The 22,959-nt window shown below is 23.1% G+C and overlaps 5 protein-coding genes across 7 annotated transcripts in view; 3 read left to right on the top strand and 2 right to left on the bottom strand.

The window, feature by feature from the left end:
* The window catches only part of stas (Transmembrane protein stas), a 2,040-nt gene extending 1,466 nt beyond the window's left edge, over window positions 1-574 (top strand). The window contains exon 4 of the mRNA XM_017902469.1: window positions 67-574. Within this exon, the coding sequence (XP_017757958.1) occupies window positions 67-574 (508 nt within the window). The remainder of the gene's footprint in view (window positions 1-66) is intronic.
* Window positions 575-1,662: 1,088 nt separating this feature from the next.
* LOC108549197 (uncharacterized) lies at window positions 1,663-8,650 on the bottom strand. The gene is made up of 5 exons (XM_017902477.1): window positions 8,326-8,650; window positions 7,632-7,893; window positions 2,325-2,532; window positions 1,949-2,078; window positions 1,663-1,754 (listed from the first exon to the last, which is right to left on the bottom strand). The coding sequence occupies exons 1-5, from the start codon at window positions 8,648-8,650 to the stop codon at window positions 1,663-1,665; spliced, it is 1,017 nt and encodes a 338-aa protein (XP_017757966.1).
* Window positions 8,651-9,390: 740 nt separating this feature from the next.
* On the bottom strand, window positions 9,391-10,403 carry ND-B22 (NADH dehydrogenase (ubiquinone) B22 subunit). The gene is made up of 2 exons (XM_017902476.1): window positions 10,217-10,403; window positions 9,391-9,721 (listed from the first exon to the last, which is right to left on the bottom strand). The coding sequence occupies exons 1-2, from the start codon at window positions 10,324-10,326 to the stop codon at window positions 9,391-9,393; spliced, it is 441 nt and encodes a 146-aa protein (XP_017757965.1). The 5' UTR covers window positions 10,327-10,403.
* A 735-nt stretch (window positions 10,404-11,138) lies between these two features.
* Window positions 11,139-14,122, top strand: LOC108549155 (uncharacterized). Of its 3 annotated transcripts, none has more exons than XM_017902417.1 (5): window positions 11,139-11,164; window positions 11,415-11,644; window positions 12,197-12,332; window positions 12,467-12,920; window positions 13,841-14,122. In XM_017902417.1, exons 2-5 carry the CDS (start codon window positions 11,476-11,478, stop codon window positions 14,120-14,122), a joined length of 1,041 nt encoding a protein of 346 aa, XP_017757906.1. In that variant the 5' UTR covers window positions 11,139-11,164; window positions 11,415-11,475. The 3 variants fall into 3 exon arrangements, with proteins under 3 accessions (XP_017757906.1, XP_017757905.1, XP_017757904.1); XM_017902416.1 differs by having other exon boundaries at window positions 11,375-11,644; XM_017902415.1 differs by lacking the exon at window positions 11,139-11,164 and having other exon boundaries at window positions 11,332-11,644.
* A 1,252-nt stretch (window positions 14,123-15,374) lies between these two features.
* On the top strand, window positions 15,375-22,298 carry LOC108549156 (FAD-dependent oxidoreductase domain-containing protein 1). The gene is made up of 7 exons (XM_017902418.1): window positions 15,375-15,464; window positions 17,833-18,108; window positions 18,248-18,727; window positions 20,839-20,984; window positions 21,080-21,166; window positions 21,307-21,460; window positions 22,037-22,298. The coding sequence occupies exons 1-7, from the start codon at window positions 15,375-15,377 to the stop codon at window positions 22,289-22,291; spliced, it is 1,488 nt and encodes a 495-aa protein (XP_017757907.1). The 3' UTR covers window positions 22,292-22,298.
* The last annotated feature ends 661 nt before the right edge of the window (window positions 22,299-22,959 follow it).

Here is a 22,959-nt window from a genome sequence, read left to right as displayed (position 1 = left end):
TTATATATATATATATATAGCTACTTAAAAGTACAATTCATAAAATAACCCTTAACATGAATTTAGTTTACAAACTTTTGCTATTCCGGGTTCTATTTTCCTCTCGATCCTTTCTGGTTTTCTTTTTCCCTTTCCCTTAGCTTTATTATTAGTATGCAGCTGCAGTGCAGTAGGAGCATCGCTTTGTTACCTCCTCTCTTCAATTTTGGGACGTAGATTGCTTTTCAAATATTTCCCAGAAAAAGCAAGAGAATGGACATTAACAGTAAAGAAGCACAAAGACAACCTTTTCAATTACATGTTATTTCTTCGAATAACTCCACTACTTCCAAATTGGTTCATTAATCTAGCCAGCCCTATAATTGGAGTACCCCTCGCACCATTTACTATAGGCACTTTTTTCGGAGTTGCCCCACCATCTTTTGTTGCTATTCAAGCAGGTCAGACATTACAAAATTTAACTTCGTCTAGTGACACGTGGTCATGGAATAGTATTATAATATTATGTGTATTTGCTGGACTTTCGTTAGTGCCTGTTTTATTTAAACAAAAATTACAACAAAAATTCGATTAAACATTAAACAGAATTAAACAAAGATTTATTTATTTTTAAGAAATACATATATACTTATTTATTTTTAAATAAAAACATAATGCACTTTTAATTTTACTTTCAATTCTTAACTCCTATGGTGATACGTAAATGTTTTCTCTCTGATGGAATTACCAAATCTTTCAATAAAACAGACATAACTTAGCTTTATAAGAACTTCTGTTCTAAATTGTCAATCGCATACAGAACTTAGTATTATACATCTTAGAAATCATAATTGAAGAAATAATATAATTGGAAACAATTTTTTCTTAATTCATTCTTCGATATATTCTTCGATTCATTGTATTATCAATGATTTTAGTAATGGCATTGTAAAAAAATACAAGTACACTCAAATTTGTATTTCATTATTGTTATTATTTGATGTTTTTATATGTTTTTACATATAACTGTAACAAACAACCGAAAGAAGAATTTGCCTTAATGTTCTGATAAAATATGATCATAATGAAATTTAGAAAATTAGCAATTTACACAGTAACTAAATACTACATACACACTTATCAGTACATGCTACTTAACAGCAGATTTATAACAATATTTATACTGTCTAGGACTTATCTAAGATTCCACCAAAGCAGTCTCTATTGGCATATTTTCAATATGATTTATATTTTTATAAAATAAGTCATTTAGAAACTATTTATTTTCATTAAGTACAATTTTGTTCTCAATATTGTTACTTATGGAATAAATAGTCTATTTATATAAGGAGAATAATATTCCAATTTTACAAAAATCATAAATATCATTATGATTTTTCACTATTCCCTAATTGAAATTTCATTTATATTAATTATTTGTATTGATTTTCTTTTATTCTTTCTTGTACCATATCAATTGTTATTCATATATAAATCACAATTGTACAAATTAGGCACAAATGTAAATTGCTATGAGTAAATGTTAATATATTTTAATCTTTTATTTACAAAGTTCAAAAAATTTTTTCTAAAGAAATGGGTTAACAATAAAAACTAACATAGAAAATTCTTTTAGTAAAAATATAGTTTTTTAAAATTAATTTAATTAATGGAAAATATAGTTCAGCAGAATGAAGTCATATAGGTAATGGTAATACTAGTTGCATTTAAAGCTGGAAGACTAACTGGTCGCCAGTACCACCAATTATACCATACTGAAAAAATAAGATATTTCAACACTAAATTATTTAAACAATATCATTACACGTGTTTCAAATGAAAACGTTAATTTATATTAAATGTAGTGTAATTTATGTTGAACCTAGGCAATAAAAATAAAATAAATCATTTAGATAATTAAGCGTAAATTAATTATTTTGTTTAAATGACTGTGAGTTAAAATACTTACAAGTTTTACCGGCAGATAGTAATACTGTGAAGGATTCACAAGATGCAATACATTCTGGGCTTGCAATCATTTTTATCAATCTTGTACCAGTTGTACATCTTATTATTACATTACTACATTCAGGATTTGGCTGAAATTTTGAAAATTATATTTATTAGACAAGTCATTTTACAAACAACACGGTTAATTCTAATATAATATATTCAAGAGCTATTATTAATGAATGTAATGCCACAAAATAATATGACATAATAAAATAAAATGTTATATTTTACTATTTAAACAGTAATCAATAATAATAAAATTTATTAGTTATATCTTTTTATGAGACAGCATTTTATGCGAATAAAAAATTTGTGATAAGATGACGTCTTACTAATGTATAAGATGGAGATTTCGATTCATCAAAGAAAATAAATTTTTCTGTACTTTGTTCCCACCAGTTAGGTGTATCAACAGGATTTGGAAATAATTTTCTTAAAATTCTTCCTGCTGTTATGCGATTAATCCTCCATGTAATATGATTATTTAAATTTTTGGAAAAATTTAAATCCATCTTTTTTTCCATAATGTCTCGAATATTTCTAAAACAATAAAACATATTTCAGTATTATTGTTATTTATATATTGCCAGACACAAAAGTCTATGTACAAATCCTAAATTTAAGATATTATAATTAAAATAGTAGTATCAATAATTTTGTTTGCATTAAACTTTATATTAATTAAATTTAAATAGATGTTTATCAAAAAATACTATTTATTAAGTTTATACGATAAAAACCTAAGAATAGGCGCAAGAATACAAAATACAAAATATATCACAAAACTCCACATACAGTTACTATGTTTAAATAAAATCATTAAAAAAGTAAATTTAATATTTTGCAGATACTTCTTTAGTATCGGTACTGATATGCAACCCATATTGATATTAATAAAATTACAGATTTTATAACATTTAGTGTTATTTAAATGTACTAGAAAATACATTTGGCTTATTAATTAAGCATTCAAATAAGAAAATATAATAAAAATAAAAAATCTAAAATAAATTTCTTGGATTTTTCATTTTTCATTACCATATTTTTTTATTTGAGTACTTAATATAAGCCAAATGTATTCGTCTAAATTTCGATTGAACAATGAAGGTAGCATAAACAAATATTACATAGTGCGATAAATCTAATGCCAAGCATATATTTTCAGCCATTTATGGCCACACAAGAAAAAGATAAAGTTATGAACCAAAATTTTTTTGAATAATAAAAATTTTTTAAATTATTTTCCTAGCAAATTAAAAATCACATTTCTTTCTTTTAATTTCTTTTAATTTTTAGAACTTTAATATTTTATGAAAAATGTTAAAACAAATTCAAAAAGCATATTTTTTTACATTTTATTATGTAATAACTAGTGTAATAATTTTGTTTCACAAGTTTACAATAGAAGAAACAATAATACGTAATTGTCAAAACTTTTGAAAAGTGTAAATGTAAAGCACCATATGCAGACAATTATTATTTTATAATACTTCAGTATAATAAGATCATCATTGAATATGAAAAACCATCAAATGTTCTAATACTGATTGAAATGACAATGTGACAGACTAATAATGTAGAGTAGAAGGGCATGTGTTTAAAACACATACTGCACATGTAAGATATTATTTTGTTTTATTGCGTGTTTTTTATACACATATATGTACATCTTAAGCTTTTTACTCATTTTGCATTATATTTGTAGTCACTAGTTAGGCGGTATACATAATGATTCGATTGACAATGAAGTTTTTGACTTTTATTGTTTCAACCTAGCAAATGAACAGATTGTATTATACGTATGATATACAATACGCGCAAAAGTATTCAAACACACACTATTAAGACTTCAAAGAATGAAAATACACATACACAAAGTTTATATTGCATCGAGTAACATTCGTAAAAGTTATTAAACATTTATTGTGAAATTGTATTGAAAGTGAGTCACAAAAATATTTAAACAGTATTAATTATATATAGCTTTTTTGTGTATTAATATACCTTTAGATCTATTTTGGTTTTTATTATAATCTTAAAACGTTGTTGTATATATTACGTTATGTTTCCTTCAATTGCTTTCCTATTACTTTAGATTCAGTGCAATCATTCATGTAATCCCATATTTTCTTTCTTTTCAGTATGTCTTTTGAAATAATGTGTGTAATTTTTCATTGATTTCTACTTACAAATGTTCACAAAGATATTCAATCTTTATAAATGTATATACAGGGTGTCCCACGAATCGTCAGGCACGATTTTTTAAGTTCTTGCGATAATCTGACAAGAAAATGCTTTTAACAGAAGTTACTGTGTTTTTTGCGTTCTATACAATAGTGAACAAAATTTTTTTTAATGTTTTTTTCAAAAATTTGGTAGGACGAATTCGTTTTCGCAAATAAAACTTTATATTTTTGACTTAATAATATTGTAGCCTGTATCTAATCGAATTCAACGATTTAGCATACCATGACTTTCGCATGATCTTGAAGGCAAAAAAATAAAAATAACAACAAAAAATAACAATCATTTACAGTGAATAGTTTATGCTGCTCCGATAGAAGATATGGAATATTTAAATGTTATTATTAAAAAACATTAAATATTATTATTAAATTATTATTTAAACTATTGACTGCAGGTGACCCCATAGAAAAAAATTAAGTGACAACAAATTCGGGGATCATGATAATTAAGCAGTAGGACCACAAGTGCCCAGCCAATGTTCTCCAAACTATGTGACCCGTCCGTAAAGTGCTAAACTAAGCTGTCATAAGTTCACATTTTTTTTTTTTTGTAAATTATTGGCAGTTGGTAGATAAGTTCTTAAATAAGTTTCTAGTAATACAACATTTACTCGAGGTTCCTGATGTGAATGTAATTTCAAATCTTAATTATACACACAAGTTATTATCACTCATTCAGGATCATGCAAAGGTCATGGTATGCTAGATCGTTAAATTCGGCTAGATATAGACTACGAGAATATTAGGTCAAAAATATAAAGTGCTATTTGAAAAAACAAATGTAACCTTCAAAATTTTTGAAAAAAGAATATTTAAACAAATTTTTTTTTCGGAATTGTATAGAACCCAGAAAACACTAACGTCTGTTAAAAACATTTTTTTGTTAAATTATTGCAAGTACTTGAAGAATCTTGCCTAACGATCCATGAGACACCCTGTATAATATATAGAATATGTTGTACAATAATCACTTTTTTACAATTCTGGCCATATGCTTGATGTTATCTAGTTAGAAGCAAAAAATTGTTCAATAATTTCAATTTTGCAATACCTTTTCAAGATTGTTTATCATGTATAGATATAGAACTTCTGATGCCACTTACTATCATATGCCCCTATAATAGTACCATTGTGTTTCCATCCATTTTTGAATCAGATTTTCTCTAAGCATAATAACATTCATCTAATTCTATAACTTTATTTCATGAAGCATTATTTTTATTTATATACTCTTTTGCAAATTTCAAATGCTTAGTTTAGTTTGTCTTATTAATGAATAACTTCTTTCGTACAATTTATTCAAAGGAACTATTTTTTTTGTAAAGATCTGGTACATAATTCAAAGTAAACATTTTTTTAACAGGTGAATATTTTTTTTCCTTTTGTATCGAGCTTTTTCAGCTAGCCTATTTGTCTATCTATCTGTCTATCTATATAATTTTATCTCTGTATATTTTTAACTCCTTTTTCGCACATTCGCATTTTTTACTTTTAAATACCCGTTATTACTATGTATATTAATACCATTTACATCAAAGTCTAACAATCACTACAAAATATTTTGACATGAACTAAAGGCACCAATGTCTACAGTTTTTTGCAAAAAGATGTCATTTACTTGTTTAATCCTTATGCATTCAAATACTTTTGTTCCACTTTTACACACCACACACGCGCGCGCGCACACACGCATTGTAATTACAATATGACCTTCAGAACTTAGATCTAATATACATTTTCTTATTGTTTAATGTTTTAATGACAAGTATTAAAATATTTTTATGAACTATTGTAAGTCGAAAGTGATTTGGTAATGAGAATTAATTGGTTGAGGTTGAATAAGGATTAATACATGTTCAAATTATGTATTATCTTTTGTAATGCAACATTTTCTCTTCTATAGAGTTCTCTTCTGTTTTAATAATTTGATCTTAAAAATCTTCAAAATTGAAACAGTAGATCAATCCAAAGGATCAAATATTACTACTTTCCCTAGTAGTAAGCTTGATATTGTGTTAATAAAAATATCATGTAATACCTTTTAAATTCATTTTAATGTCCTTTATGATGCAATAGAAGACATATGTATAATTCAATATACAAACTTTAAGATAATCTTCATTTATTATATGAAAAGGAATAATTTTGAAGATTCATGTTATTAGTATTTGTTGTGAATTCAACAAAAATAAGTGTGGGTTAATAATCTTCTTTCTTACGTAATTAAATGATTGAAAAATCATGTTTTGCATTAAAGTGAACACACTATATAATAAATAATTCTTAACAATTTAGATCATATATTTTGGATTGGTATGCTATTAGAATATTAACTAAATACTAAGCTTCAAAAGAACTGAAAATTTGAAATAATCTTGCAGTATGCTAAGATACTTAATGTATTTAGTGCCAAATCATCACTATTAAATATATTGGTCTATTATTATAAAAACAACATGCCCATTGGGATTGCATATACATTTGAATAAAAATAAACAGACAATTTGAAAAAATATATATATTCACAAAATTAGATGAAATAAATATAATAATATAAAACAATATAGAAAACAATATAGAACCATATAGAAAACTGAAAAAAGAGTTCATTCTCATAAATAATGTTTTGTAAAAGTCAACGTATTAAAACTATACATAATACCTTTATTATATGCTAAATTTCTCACTCCTGATACCACAATAACATCCTAAACCATTCCATGTCCATCATCACGTATAAGTTTGAATTTAAAATTTTTGTCAAACTTCTTGTTTTTCAACAGATCCAAAAATATTATACTTACTTTTATACATAAATACAACAATTTTCGATAATTCAAAAGCTATTACAAATGTATTGTTACATTTTCTTTCAATATATATAGTTTTCTTTTAACCACTAATATTTTATTATTCTCCTTACCGTTTCTTATCTTTCTACTTATAGTATAAATATCTCAGTTACTTAGTATATTTTAGTAAACAGATCTGGGATTATTTCCATTATTGCATAACTTTGCCTTAACAATCTTATCATATTAAGTATTAATCTATACCATATTACATATCATTTTATAGCATACATTTTTCATTTGAAATCGAAATTGAAGGGATAAAACTACAAATCCATAGTTATAAACCAAAATGTAATGTTTCTGTGAATTGTATATATGTGTATATATGTGTATACAGACTTTCCTGAGATCAGGGTCAGCATTTTTTTCATTTTATCTATATTAACATACTAAGCAAATTCAAGATAACTTAGTATTGATATACATATGAGCATTACATTGATACACATACAAATGTATTTTCAACTTCTGTTGATAAGTTGAATATATAAAATTCTATAGGTATATGTAGACTTTTATAACTAACCATATGTAATACCTGTAAGTTATATTGTTAGATAATACTTTCATAGCATCTTTTTCAAATATTTCCAAATTTTGCCATAATAATTGTTGTATATTTTCCATATGAACTTCAGAAAAATTTTCTGTCTTTATGTAAGGAATTCCAGGATTAAATGATCTAGATATGTGGTGACCACTTAAGTCAGGTACAAAATGTACAACACTACATGGCCAACAATCCATATCGTTTACATAAAAATATGGATTTTCTAATATGCACCATTCATCATATAATTCTAAAAGATGTAAAATCCCAAAATAAATCAAATAAAAACAATATAAAATTCTAATAAAAAAATATTACTTAAATAAATTATCATAATACAACATGACATTATTATATAAAAGTAATTTTAAAAAATAAATGCTACTCTTTCATATTTAAGTATATTTTTATTATAAATCATTTTCTAATAATTTACATTTTATATTATCTTCATAGAAAATTCTATAACGATATGAAGGATTAATTTTATAAAAATCCATTTAATATAATTAAATAGTGATTTGATAGTAAAATATGTTATGAAAAATTTTGTATCACATATTTAATGATAACACGAAAATTAAAAAAAAAAAATTGAAATATATATTTTAAAATCATTATTAATGAAAGCTTGTTAAAACTTGTTAATAAAATTTATTCAAAATAAATACAATTAACATACCAGATAAGGAAGGATGCTGTTGAATTATTGGTACAGCTATTTTTCTAAATAATTTTAAACCTGGATAAATGGAATTCTGTAAATTCCTCAGTAATACTGCTGCTAAGAACTTTTGATCAAAAAATATAAAACACATAACTATTATAAATAATATTATAATCACACGTTTTATATGAACACAAAAATTAACTTTTCTGTTCTTTTTTTCAAGAATATGAAAAGAATTTTGTAAAGCTTTATCAATTTCAATGTCTGTAATACCATTCTCGCGTGCATATTGATGAATCTTCTCTAATTGTTTTTTATACACTTCTAGATTAACCATGTTTTAAAAAATACGATGTAAAAGTAATTAATGATAAGTTACAATTCTTTATTGAAACTTAAAATATATAAATACATATGTAGAGTACGATCTACAAACTTCACATAGTATGAAAAATTTTAACAATATATTCAAATAATGGTAATTATGTATACACCATATATCATTAAAAGACAAGATACTAGATCTGCAAGTCTGTACTTGATGTAGTTCAAACTGAGTTCTGCAACATGGCAGTTGAATTGTCTATAATAGTAAAATATAAAATAATAAAATACATATGTACATTGTACATGTATAGTTAAATATAACCAAACCATTTTATTTTTGAAAAATAATATATTTTTGTTATTAATAAATATAATTCAATAATAAACAGTAATATTATATTTATTAAATATATTTAAAGACTAAGCATAAAATATGAAAATACGTTTTTATGAAAACATATTTAAATGAAACATTTCAATTATACATATACATAATACATGTAAAAGTTATACAGTATATGTATACATTCATATATACATATAATGTATATGCTTTACATTTTGAAAGGTTTAATACATAAGTTTCAAAGTACTGTTTTAAAAATATGTTGTTTGTTTTTAACATTCCATTAATATTTTTACAATGATGAAATAATAAAAATAATACATGAAACAATTGTCTAGTTTTACACATTTTTCTATACTTTATTTTAGTTATAATATCTACAGAATCAATATATTTTATTTAAATCATTTATTTGACTTATTAGCTTCTTCAGAACTTTCAGGATATAATTTCTTATAGAATTTTTGATATTCTTCTTTAAGTTTTTCTCTTTGTGCAAAATATTTTGGATATCTAGCTTTATCAATTGGATGCCAATAATCAAGAACAGCATCTGATGGGTCAAAATAACGTTCATAACATATTCCACCTGGACTATTAGGAAAAATAGTTTTGTCACACTGATTCATTCGATATAATTCTTCTTCACCAGCCAATAATAATCGTTTTGCAACACGAACATCTGGTATATTTCGGTTTTTATCAAAACGTTGTCTTAATAAAACTGCACGATATCTAAATCAAAGTAATATACCTTATGCATAATAATGAATATTTATTAAAAACTTCTAATATATTCAATATATGTTATTCAGAAATGAAATATTAATTCAGTCAAAAGGTCATAATGTTGCACATATTATCTTTAAAAATTTACCATAGGGTTTACAACTATTTATGTTATGTTATGAACACTAAATCTTAAAATAAATAATTAATAATAATTAAATAATAAATACATAATAATAAAATATTTTATACAATTAAGTATATAAATTTATTAGACTTATAAAAGTAATTTTATCAACACCAATAGTCCTTTATATTAGTACCACTTTATATAAATTATAATTTAATAATGATAAAAGTGTTCAGGATAAAATTGTTTAAAAACTTTTTTTAAGCAAAAGTTACATTTCTTTATTACTATTTTGATAATAATTTTTAATTAATATTTGAACATAAAAAATAATGATTTTTACTATTAAATTTATTTTAAACGTTTATTACCTATATTCATGTCTTGTACGATTGGAAATTTCTAACGCACGTAAAGCACGTTTGTAAAGACTACAAACTTTTCTAGCGTGGCTAATTAATCCTGACGGTATTTCAGCCATTTTACCTTAAAATCAAAATTAATTTTCTTATATTATTTCACCTTCAAGGTTACTTATCTAATAGCACCACAGTCATAAACTACAAGTGCAAAACTGAGGTAGATAGGACTATACAAGTATAAAAATTGTTTTGAGTTTATAATTGTTTTATATAATTATTACATGTATGTTATTACAATAATATATTATATGTGATATTACAAAGTTGTAATAATAACGTTTATAAATCGATAACATGTATGTGCAATAGAAAATGAAAATTGTTTTAAACATAACAAATATTAGAATGATATCCATATAATATTTCTTTTATTTATAGATTATTACTTTTTCATTTGCAATTTTTTTAATAGTAATTTTGTGATTTGTATCAATATACATTTTATTCAAAGTTCATTGAATATTAAATAACATTATCAGTCTGTGAATCATTTTGTATATTAAAATTTTATAAAGACAAAATGTTATATTGGAAAATAGTTATTTTAAAATAAATAAAAATAATTATAATAAAATATAAATAATATACAATTTATAGTAGAAAAATATACTAAACAGAAAGCTTCCGGTTAAACTGCGCGACGGAAGTTTAGTTAATGGCAAAGAATGGCGATTGTCGTTTTATTTACGTATTCTTTATTTTTTAGCATACTTAACGACCGATTTTTAGGACGCGACACGAACTTTAGCCTTGTCAATGAATAAGAAAACTGCTGATTACATCATTGTGCAATGAATTCAAGCTTTATTATTTGCTTCGAACAACAATATTTGTGACAAAAATCTTTAAAATATAAATTAACCAAAAGATTCACCCTTTAATTTTATTCTCAAATAAGTAAATTGTTCCGATTTTATTACAAATTTAGGTGCAATATTAAAGTATAACTTTAATGTCACATATAACTTTTACATGTATTATCTCTTTTAATGTAGTTATTTATTTAATTCACAAATAGTGTTTAAAATAAATGAAACTATCAATTTAATTTCATTTCACAATTAAATAAATTAATATTTATGTTGTAAAGTAAGATTTAAATTTTAGATAACAAAGATTTCATTCGGTTGAATAATTACAAACATAGGATCGAGTTTTCAATATTGACGACAATAATTCACTTCTTCGAACGATTTTCAACGGACGAAATGGTGCCGACGATGCCGCCTGATTCGCATAAAATTTCGCTGAAGATCATCGAAGCGATAAAACAACACCCAGTTTTATACAGTGCTGAAGTGAAGGGCTCTTCTATTAAGCTTCAGGAATTCCGACAGAAGGTTTGGAAGAGGATTTCGGATGAACTTGGTCTTGATCGTACGAATTAGTTTCTTTTTTCACTTTTTTCAGATAATTTTATATGTTCGTTGATATATGCTATTGTTTTGTTATCGAAATGTTTACCATAATATTTGTACTTTTATATAGAAACTTATTCGAATAAAAATTTTATATATAATTTTATTTTATAAATATTTCAAAAATTTAACTAATGTAATCAAGTTTAAATAATATTTATTTATAAAAACAGATAGAAATATGGGCAATAATTATTGTTGATTTCAAATTGCGTTTATATTAATATTTAACTATATGTTTAAAAAAAATATTTACTATAGTGTATAAAATATGATATTACATTTAGAGGAATAGTAATAGTTACTTTCTATGTAATAATATTTTATGTTTAGAATCTTTATTTTAATGTTTATGGAATAGTACATTTATAAATTTTATGACATTTTCTATGTATTTTGAATAGTTAAGATTTCTTGATTTCATATTTAGTTATAAACAGATTTTAATATTTAATTTTACAATATTTACAATATAACATACATATACATATAGTTTATACTATACTTCCAGCCACCTGGGTGAGATTAAGATGGAAAAACTTAAGGGATACTTATTGTCGCATACTTAAATATAAGAATAGAACAGAAAAGGGAGTTCGTAGAAAAAAATGGATTTTTGAAGATCACCTTAGCTTCTTAAAGTTTCCGTAAGAAAATGATGTAATTTTTTAATGATTTATTATCTAATGATAAATTGGTTCATCTTACATTATATATATCATTTATTAATTTTATATTTAATTTTATTTAATACCCAAGTGAAATGATTAATAATTAACAGGTACGAATCAGATTATCAACCTCAAAGTATAGAATTAACTGAAGATTATATTCAGGATATAAATGCTGGTGGTATCAGTTCTGAAGGTCTTTTAGAACAATTAGAAGATCGTAACGATGAAGATTATAGCGAATATTTGGAAGTTCTTGAAGAAACAACTGCAGATCCGATTTTAAATCGTGATTCTATGGAATTAAATGATCATAGTGATAATATAGTAAAAAGTATTGAAGCAGAAAATACAATGCAACATGATATTGATTCGTATGCTCAGCAAATTCAGTCAAAGTATAGAAAAATAAGACCAAAAAGAATGAAAGTTGAATCACTCGAAGTGCCTGCAACTTATAGTATTTTAAAAACATCATCTTTCAAGAATAAAACAATTGATACACCAATTTTTGTCACTGCACCAGCTGTAAATAATTCTACAAAAAATTCTTCCAAAGTAGAAGTAAGTTACAATTATAAAACTACTATTTTGTAGTTTAGGTCATTCCTTATTTTGATAATATACAAAGGGTCAAAAAATATTTGCCCTTTTAAAAGAACTTTCTGTATAGGAGTAGAATATTAACATATCCTTTGCTTTTTTAGAACTTCATTATTTGTAGGAATAACATGGTTACTTAGGAATGTTAATAGCTTGTCATTTAAAAATAATACAAAAGAATTCAAAACATGAAAACATTAAAATCTACTTGTAGACTGATGAATGAATGAATGAATAAATAAATAAATAAATAAATATTTGATTCTCTATGGATTCTATATAGATTCTATATAAATTCTTTATATGTTTCATATCCAAACATTGAAGTGAAGTAATAAATTATTTAGTATATTTTTTCTATATTTGATTAATTACATTTTTGAATAAATTATTCTCCAGCGTTTATTATATCACTTATATAAAATAGTTTTTCGATAATATGTTGTCAGAGTACTATATTTTTGCTATAAAAAGTTTTTTTGAAGAATAAAACATTTATTTCTCTACAACTATAATGATTTTCACATAAAAAAAAATAAATCTGCCTTATATTTCATTACTTTAACAAACTTATTTTTTAAAATATAGAATAACATGTTTATTTACATTTGTAATGCAGTATTTTTATTTCATTAATCTATATTGTATGAGGGTAAAATTCAGTTACTATTGTTTATCAGTTTTTTCTTTCTGACTATGAAGTTTTCAAATCTTTGTATTATTTTTAAATGATAAATTATTAACATTTCGAAATAAGGGTTTTATACATAATGAAGTACTAGAAAGTAATTTATATTAATGTACTACTTTGTTACTTAGAATTTTATAAAAAATGAATGAGTGTGTGAATAATTTTGAACTCATTGTATTATATGTTTTAGGAAACACAAAATAATTATGACCAAGTTTACTTAGCCCCAGAAGGAAAAAGTAGTATAGAACTTTTTTTTGACAGTATGGCACAAACTGTTAAGCGACTCCCTCCAAAAGCACAAGCAGATATTAAAATGAATATTTGCAAAATTGTAACTGAAGCAGAACTTAGGTATTCTGGACGTAATACACCACAGAATACTCAACAATTTATAGCACCACCTGGAATGATTCCTAAATTAGTTCTAATCCCATGTAATATGATTGATGGACATAGTAACAGAGGTTAATTATTTATGGTTAATTCTTTCTGCTGAAAGAATTATTGTGATTTATTGTAACATAAAATTAGTTTATCTTGTTGTAAATGAATTATATAAAATATTATATGGAAAAATATTAATCTGTGAAAGTAGTTTAAAAGAAAATGACTTTTCTATTTAATACTGTGTTTCATCTTTTTATAACACATTCAAAAAAACATGTATGTAAATATCATCATTATATTTTAAGCTGTTGTTATACAAAAATATAGTTATTTTAATAGAATTACTGTTGTCTTAAAACCGTTTATTTATATCCTATTCATCTTTCCTGGAAAAGTTTTTGGATAAATTATTAAATATAGATGTTTTTGATATTTATGAAGTGATTAATATCTAATTGATCATTATTTTAATAGAACCTTTGAATAATTACTAAAATAGTTTAAATAGCACGTAAGAGTAAATAAAAAATAAATGACATGTATTTCCTATGTATAGAAGAACTAATCAAATAATTTTGTTCATTTTTAATATCACGATCGTTTTTAGAGGTGTGAAAAATTTTTATTCACAAAATTTATATGTTCAATAAGGAAAGTATTATATATTAATAATAATTTCTTTTTATAATTTTGTAATTTTGATTTTAATTTGTACAATATAATTTAATATAAGTCTTTATTCCTTTATATCTAATACAATAGTGAATATTTAGACGTTTTTAATGACCTCTATTAGAAGGTTACTGTAATTGTTTGAAGTGACATTTGTTTACATTAATGTATTTCAACATATTAAAAAGTAGATCTGGTTAACCACAGTCATATATATAAAAGAAAAAAAAAAACACTGTAAATCAACACAAGCAATTTTACTTTTTATTTTAAATATTCGACTACGTTATTAGCGTATATAGTTTATTACATGTATAGTATATTATTTATAGTATACTCCAACAGAATATAATAATCAATTGTAAATTTTATGTTCTCTATTTTAAATACGAAATTAACTTACGTATTAATATATAGGTTGCATTTAAATGAGGTTTACTAAGAAAAATATACTTTTAAAACATAAAAATGTTTTATCTTAATTTGATTTTGATGAAACGACGATATTTCATAAAAACGTTATCAATTTTTTTAATATTTATGTAAATGTTATCATTTCTGGAAAATTATATATACTATTCGCGAGATTACTATTTAACCAAACATGTTACGAAGGTTCTCAGTTCAATTAAAGCATAAGTAAAGTTTAAATAACTGTGAAAATGTTGTGTTTCTCTGTTAAATTGGTAGGACAGACTAATTTGTTACAGAGATATGTATCGTATCAAACAAAAAGAACTTTTACAAAAAAGGTAATAATATAAAATAATATCTAATTTTCATAGATAATTGTTTAAGTTATTTGTTTTGATTTTGTTTAATTTACTTTTACTTCCTTCTATTGCGTATTATTTATTGTAATTTCAGTTTAGTTTTTATCTTATAGACATATTAATAATTTAGAAAATTAAATATTATTTTATTATATAATGTTAATTTCAACTTTATTATTTTTGCTTGAAACTAAATATATATATAAAAAAGATATCAATTAATATTTATCAAAATTTTTCGGTGTAGAAATTAAATGGGAAAGAATATTTACATTATTTATCCATTAAAGTACTTGTCAATATCAAATAAAGGTTAGCTTTTGAATATAACTTAAGAATATGTAATTAATTTTATTATGACTATTTATTTAATTAATTTTGTATGAAAAGAAAAGTAGCTGTAATTGCTAGAAAATTGTATTATATTATTAATAATGATAAATATAATTTCATTATTGTTTTTATCCTAAACCATTATTATAAATTTTATATGTTCGTTGTTACAAAAATTATTTGTCTTTTACACATTATCTACACTCTCTGTTTAGAAAGTCTTTAATATTATGAATTTATTTATATAAACATTACTATCAATTAATGAAGATAATCTTTCATTGAAAATAACGTTAATGTATAACATAATTTTGTTACTATCAATGTTACTTACATGTAAAAATAAAAATTATTTTTAATTATTCATTATTAATTCTCCAGAATTATGATAGAATAAAATTGATATTTTTACTAAATGTGTTTTTAGTATGATATGATTATTAATCTGAGTGTATTAATATACAGGAAAATGTAGTACAATTAAGTATCTCTTACATAAAACAATCTGATAGAATAAATTTTTAGTTTTAAAAATTTTTTTATTTTTTTTTATTATAATATCACAATAGTAGCAGTAACATTATTAAATTAATTCCATTAATTATTTTTGTAACTATATAGATATTAATAAAGAGTAATGTCTTTGTTTAAAATATTTATAATTTGAATTGATTACATAAATCATTTTACATAACTTATTTTTGTTTATATCATTGTGTATATGATATATATATATATATATATCAAATAAATGTAATTGTATTTTTTAGATGTATGAATGTATAAAAATGCATAAAACTAACTTCAAAATGTTTCATTCTATATTATTTTATTTTGTTTTATGACATTTTGTGCTATGTAATATATAATTCATCTCATAGTTATATGTAAAACTCTGTGGTTTTGGAAATAGTTAATAATTTACACTGTATTTTCCATTTTCTTATCTAATGATAAAAATAAAAAATTTTAATTAGTTATGAGGAAATTTTATTTTCAATATTTATTACTCTGTATATAAAGCATAGGCTAGTGAGTTATTATTCTTTATTTTTAATAACAGTTGATAATAATTTTAATAAATTTATTATTTTTTTATTAAAATGTACTACTTTTATATTTATTACATATACATAAGGTGATGGTAATAAAGTTTATGTATAACCTATTACAGTTATATACCTATTTTTTATTAAATTATTTTAATAAAATTTGTTATTAAATTGCATTACTTGTTAAATCTAAGTTATCAGTGCTAATAAAATTATTAAGTAGTTGTTGCAAAAGTATTCGCAACATGTATAATCAATGAAAGTATAGAAATTTATAATAGTTGATTTATTAAATGTAACATTTTATTTAATAAATTGATTAATTTATAAACTATTTATTACTGATGAATTTCATATATCGTTTCATATATTTCTAGTTTTTGAATATACTAATTTTCATTGCAATATCAAATGGAATCCAGTAAAGATTCCAAATTTTTTAATTCAAATTTAATATTAGTAATAATACTAATGTGATATTTTATTATAACTTATCCATTATATACTTTCATTAAAAAAGCATTTAATCGTTTATAAATATTGAGATTTTGAGACGAAAGGGACAAAAAAATAATTCTATCATATTTGATTTTTTAAATTATTTCATAAAAATAAAATAAAATTGTTTATTAAGCATGTATTATTTATTTCAATTTAATAAAAATATTTAATGAACATTATCTTTATTATTTGTTAGTTATTACAATACCAAATGAGAAGAAGATATTGTTGATTTAATTAATCATTTAATATGATTTAATAATTTTATAATTCGTTCTAAAATGCAGAATGTGTGTTAAAAATAATTTATGTCAAAATTAATAGTAGCAGAAGTTTTTACTATTTATACATGTAACTCTAACATGCATTGTGTTTTTTAGGTTTGTATGTAATTAATATAAAAAGCCACCGGAATTATAACATTTCTCAAAGTTTATATTAATTTTTGTTTCATTTCTTAGGATATTCCTAATGAAATCATATCAAGGATAAAAGATTCTAACTCCACAAAATTAAAAAAATTAAAAAATAGTTTGACATCAATAAAAGATGCCTTTGTTGTAAGGGATGTTGATGATATATTAATTGATTGGATGGGTCGACCACCTATAATTCCACAATATTGTGATGTTGTAATAATTGGTGGTGGTGTAATAGGCAGTTCTATAGCTTATTGGTTAAGGAAACGAGTTTATTCAGATGACTTTAGAGTTATAGTTGTAGAGAAAGATCCTATGGTAAGGTTTTTTATAATATGTAAAAATATGGATATGTACCTTCTTCGTTTTTAAAAGCATATCAATTAAATTCAAACAATAAAGTTATAATTATGCATAAAAATTCATTTAATGGAATAGCTCTACATTTTATTTTTAGTATACCACAGCATCAACAGTTCTTTCTGTTGGAGGTTTACGTCAACAATTTTCTCTAAAAGAAAATATTGAAATGTCTCTCTTTGGTGCAGAATTTATACGCAATGTCAATGACTATTTAGGTATTGATGGAGAACCTGCTGTTAATACATATTTTCATCCATATGGATATCTAACATTAGCTTCTGTAAAAGGGGCTGAAAGATTAATAAAAAATTCTAAATTACAAAATTTCCTTGGAGCAAAAAATATTTTATTATCAGCTGCTAAATTAAAAAACATATTTCCTTGGTTAAATACAGAAGGTATTGAACTAGGTTGTTTAGGTTTGGAAAAAGAAGGTTGGTTTGATCCATGGGCTCTTCTTTCTGCATTTAAGAAAAAGGCATTATTATTAGGAGCACAATATGTTTCTGGAGAAGCACAAGGATTTACTCATAAAGAAGATAAAGAATCATATGGAGAGCTGGATAAGTTGGTTGTAAGATTCAAATTTTATTTTTATAAAATAAAATATTTGTTTATTTTTGTTAATTTTATGTTATTGTATCAATTTAGTTCTATAATTTATTTATAGCTATCAGGCAATAATTATTTTTATAAGCCAAAAATAATATATAAATTATAATATTGAAATTTAATATAGTTATTATGTTTAATATTAGCATTGATTTAATTAATAAAGTGTTGAATATTTTTTAAAGAGCATCAGTGGCCAATCAAGGTGAAAGGAAATATGGAGTAGATACAAAATATAAAATTTTACCTTTGAGTATTTATTAGTTTTTAATATATTTAATACAAATATTTTGGATAATTATTAAAAAATTTTCAATGCTATATATTGTATTTTGTCTATGTATGGACTCTTATGTGCACTCTTACAGTGGCCGAGAAAAGTATTTGAAATTTAAGGAACGTTTAACTTCAATGATCTATATCATTGTATTTTAATTAAGGACGAAATGACTTTAAACTAGTTTGTTTTGATAAAACATTTATCGTATTTTATAAATATGTGCTACTTACTTATTAGAAATTAAATGTTATAAAATAATCTTAGAAATTAAATGAAACCGATGAAAAAACAATCTTTAATTTGTGAAAATATTTGGATGCATTGGAAATTTAAATTGTTAAACAAAGTTAACTACTTTGTATAGTTGTATTATTATTATTATGGAAAAAACAGTCTTCGAAGGGGGGAAAAAAGGATATATACTAGAGTATTGCTTAAAATGTATTTAAAATTAAGAAAACATGAAAAGTTAACGTTTATAAAAATCTGTTATTTTAGCAATTTTAATTTGAATTTATGAAGTGCTCAAATATTTTCGTGACGTGGGAACGGTTATAATTTCATGTAATTTTTAACATTATTTTATGGCATTTAGTACATTAAGTGCGTGGCACATATTTCTAAAGTGCGATAAATGTTATATTAAAACAAATAAATTTGAATTGATTCGTAGTGAACAATGATATAGACCGTTAAAATTAAACGTTTCTTAGAATTACTTGTAAGTTAATACTAAAACTATTATCGGCTATTTTAAAGCTTTTTAAACTGTGGACGTAATAAGTCTAGGGGGGAGGGGGTGGGGGTGCGAAGATCATGGTAATTGTTCATAAAAAATTTGTAACGTTTATCTGTAAGATATTCTCAAATGTCAATAAGTAAGAATGATTATTTTTCACCTTTTTTTTTTTATTTAAGAGATTTTAAAATATATAATTAGAGTTAAAAATATAATACAAATTATAATATGTAGAATATAGTAATGAAGCTTTCATACATTCCTTTTTTTTCTCTTTTACACAGTTATCATATTTCGTACTATTTCTTGGGAATGGTTTTATGGTGTTTTTGAAAAATTTTTTTTAATTTTTTTCGACGAAATGGAGTCACGAATAAAAATATTTAAAAAGCTCTGGGCTATGTGACAATCAATATTACATTGAAGACGATATTGTACTACAAATGCCAGTATAAATAGAATTAAATCTAGAATACCGAATTTGTTTATTAATATTTAGGAAACTAATAAATATCCGGCTAAAATTTGTATCCGTTTATCCATATTTAAGTTTATTGTTCTGTCTATTTTATATACAGAGCATAACAAATTTATATGTATGTTAGACCGATTTTACAATCTCAATTTGGTGAAATTTATTGTAAGATGCTGCAAAATTGACCTTGACCGGTTTTTCGATATTAAAAAAATGATATTCTTCTTTTTTAATATCACACTTAAAGAAATATCAAGATCAATTTTGTGATATCCTTTATATTATAATCTCTATTTAATTGAGAATCGCCCTATTATACTCATGATTATAATACATTATATAATTATCATATAGTATTATATTATTAATATTTATTTTGATTTGTGCAATGTCATCATAAATTTTTATACCGTTGTTATGTATTTCATTTTTATAAGTTGTACATTCTTATTTGTTCATTTTAGTTTAGTTTTTTTTAATTTTTATTATGCTATTCTTTATTGTCGTATCATATTACAATTATATTTTTCAATTATACCAAAACATCGAGTTTATCTTATTTTTTTTACATTTTATTAGATAAAAACCAAAGAGGGTGAAATACATAATATACAATTTTCAATTGCTATTGTGGCTGCTGGTGCTTTCAGTGGAAAAATTGCAGAAATGGCAAAACTTGGTATGGGTAATGAATTACTGCAAATAAAGCTACCTGTTGAACCAAGGTAATTATAATTTCATAAATATGATGTAAAAGTTTATATTGATATTATATTTATTTGTGAATGTTATCTTAACATAAATATTATTGATATCACAGGAAAAGATATGTTTATTGTTTTCACTCTCCTGATGGTCCAGGTTTAAATACTCCATTAACAGTAGATTATTCTGGAACATATTTTAGGTAAATATTACTCATAGAAAACAGAGATTTGTTTTTATAAATTGATATTTTGCACTTGAATAGTTTATTTTATACTCATCAGTGTATTATATAATATTCTATGTCTATTAATATTAGTTAAATGGTAACATTTATTTTAGGAGAGAAGGTTTAGCAGGTACTTTCATTTGTGGAAGGTCACCAGAGGAATCTGAAGAACCTACTATTGAAGATTTAAGTGTCGATTATGATTATTTTGAAGAGAAAATTTGGCCCATACTTGCCCAAAGAGTTCCAGCTTTTGAAAAATTAAAGGTATAATTAATTTATAAAAATTTTTCAACTTTTTCATATTTTTTAGATATATTTTAGTTTTTAGTTCATTATAAGATTGTTCAGAATCTACAAGAATTATATATATCTTTTTACGATGTAATCAGAAAAAATGTTTTTTCTTTTGTGAATGTGTACATTGAAATTGTACACATGGTTTTAAATATTAGAAATTAATCTCTATTCAAATAGAAATAGTTCTGAAAAATTAGTTGGAAATTAACATATCAAATCTCAGTTTATACTGTATCTTCCTTATTTATATTTAAAAGTATCATGAACATTTAACTAACTTGAATTTACTTCTGTAGTATTTGTTGTTAAACAAATTTTATTTACCAACAAAATTTTGAATTATTTGCAATAGAAAATTTGTTAATAATATACCATATACTTTATAAATATTTATTTTATAATATGATATGAATATATTAATATAATAAAATTATTTTATAAAAAACAATTTTATATTAATATTGCTATTAAAATTATATTATATTTAGAATTATTGATATTATATGAAAACATATAAGATTTAATTTTTATATATCTTTACAGTTAAAGTCTTGTTGGGCAGGATATTATGAATTTAATACTTTTGATCAAAATGGGATAGTTGGATTACATCCATATCATCAAAATTTAATGTTTGCAACTGGATTCAGTGGTCATGGAATTCAACAAGCACCTGCTGTAGGTAGAGCAGTTTCAGAATTAATTGTTGATGGCAAATATACAACAATTGATTTATCAAATCTTAGTTTTGAAAGGATTATTAACAATACTCCCACATATGAAGCAAATATTGTTTAAGGCACTTAGTAAATTCTAATTGTAATAATTTTAAGTGTAAAATATCAATAATATTTTATACATTAAATTTGTACATATTAATATTTATAAAATATTCTATTTAAAATTAAAAATTAAAAATTAATTTAAGATGTCTAATTAATTAGTATTATATCAAATTTTTAAAATAAAAATGTATAGTTTCAATAATTGCAAATATTTTAAATTTATCAACATATTCTATATTTATTAAATGATTTTATATAATATTGTGATTTTCCTAATTAAATTGTTTTTTTTTACAGAATAATTTATAATTAAGCATTTAAGTTTAATATTATTTAAAAAGTATAATCATTTATGATGATTTTAGTGTTTTTCTGTTCAAGGAATTATTTTGATTAAATGAAATTAGATATGTCATAAATTAGATTTCGCTATTTGTATATATTAATATCTTTTTTATTCAAGCTTGATTTTGACATTACAAGGAATAAAAATTATAAAGTTTATTATGTACAATAGATACTTATACAGGTATAAAATATCTAATATACAGTATACAATACATATTTATATAGAATAAGCCACATATTTGGAATAGATTATATTTAGAATTCGCTTAGAGACAGGAAATCTCAATAGAAAAATGGTATGATGTAAATAGCTTTATTTTTGTTTGCATTGTA

Source organism: Eufriesea mexicana, unplaced genomic scaffold (genome assembly GCF_001483705.2).
Source record: "Eufriesea mexicana isolate 0111107269 unplaced genomic scaffold, ASM148370v2 scaffold1824, whole genome shotgun sequence".
In the NCBI taxonomy this organism is placed as follows: domain Eukaryota; kingdom Metazoa; phylum Arthropoda; class Insecta; order Hymenoptera; family Apidae; genus Eufriesea; species Eufriesea mexicana.
The sequence above is the reverse complement of the archived record's forward strand: the minus strand, read 5'-3'. Positions and strand labels throughout refer to the sequence as shown.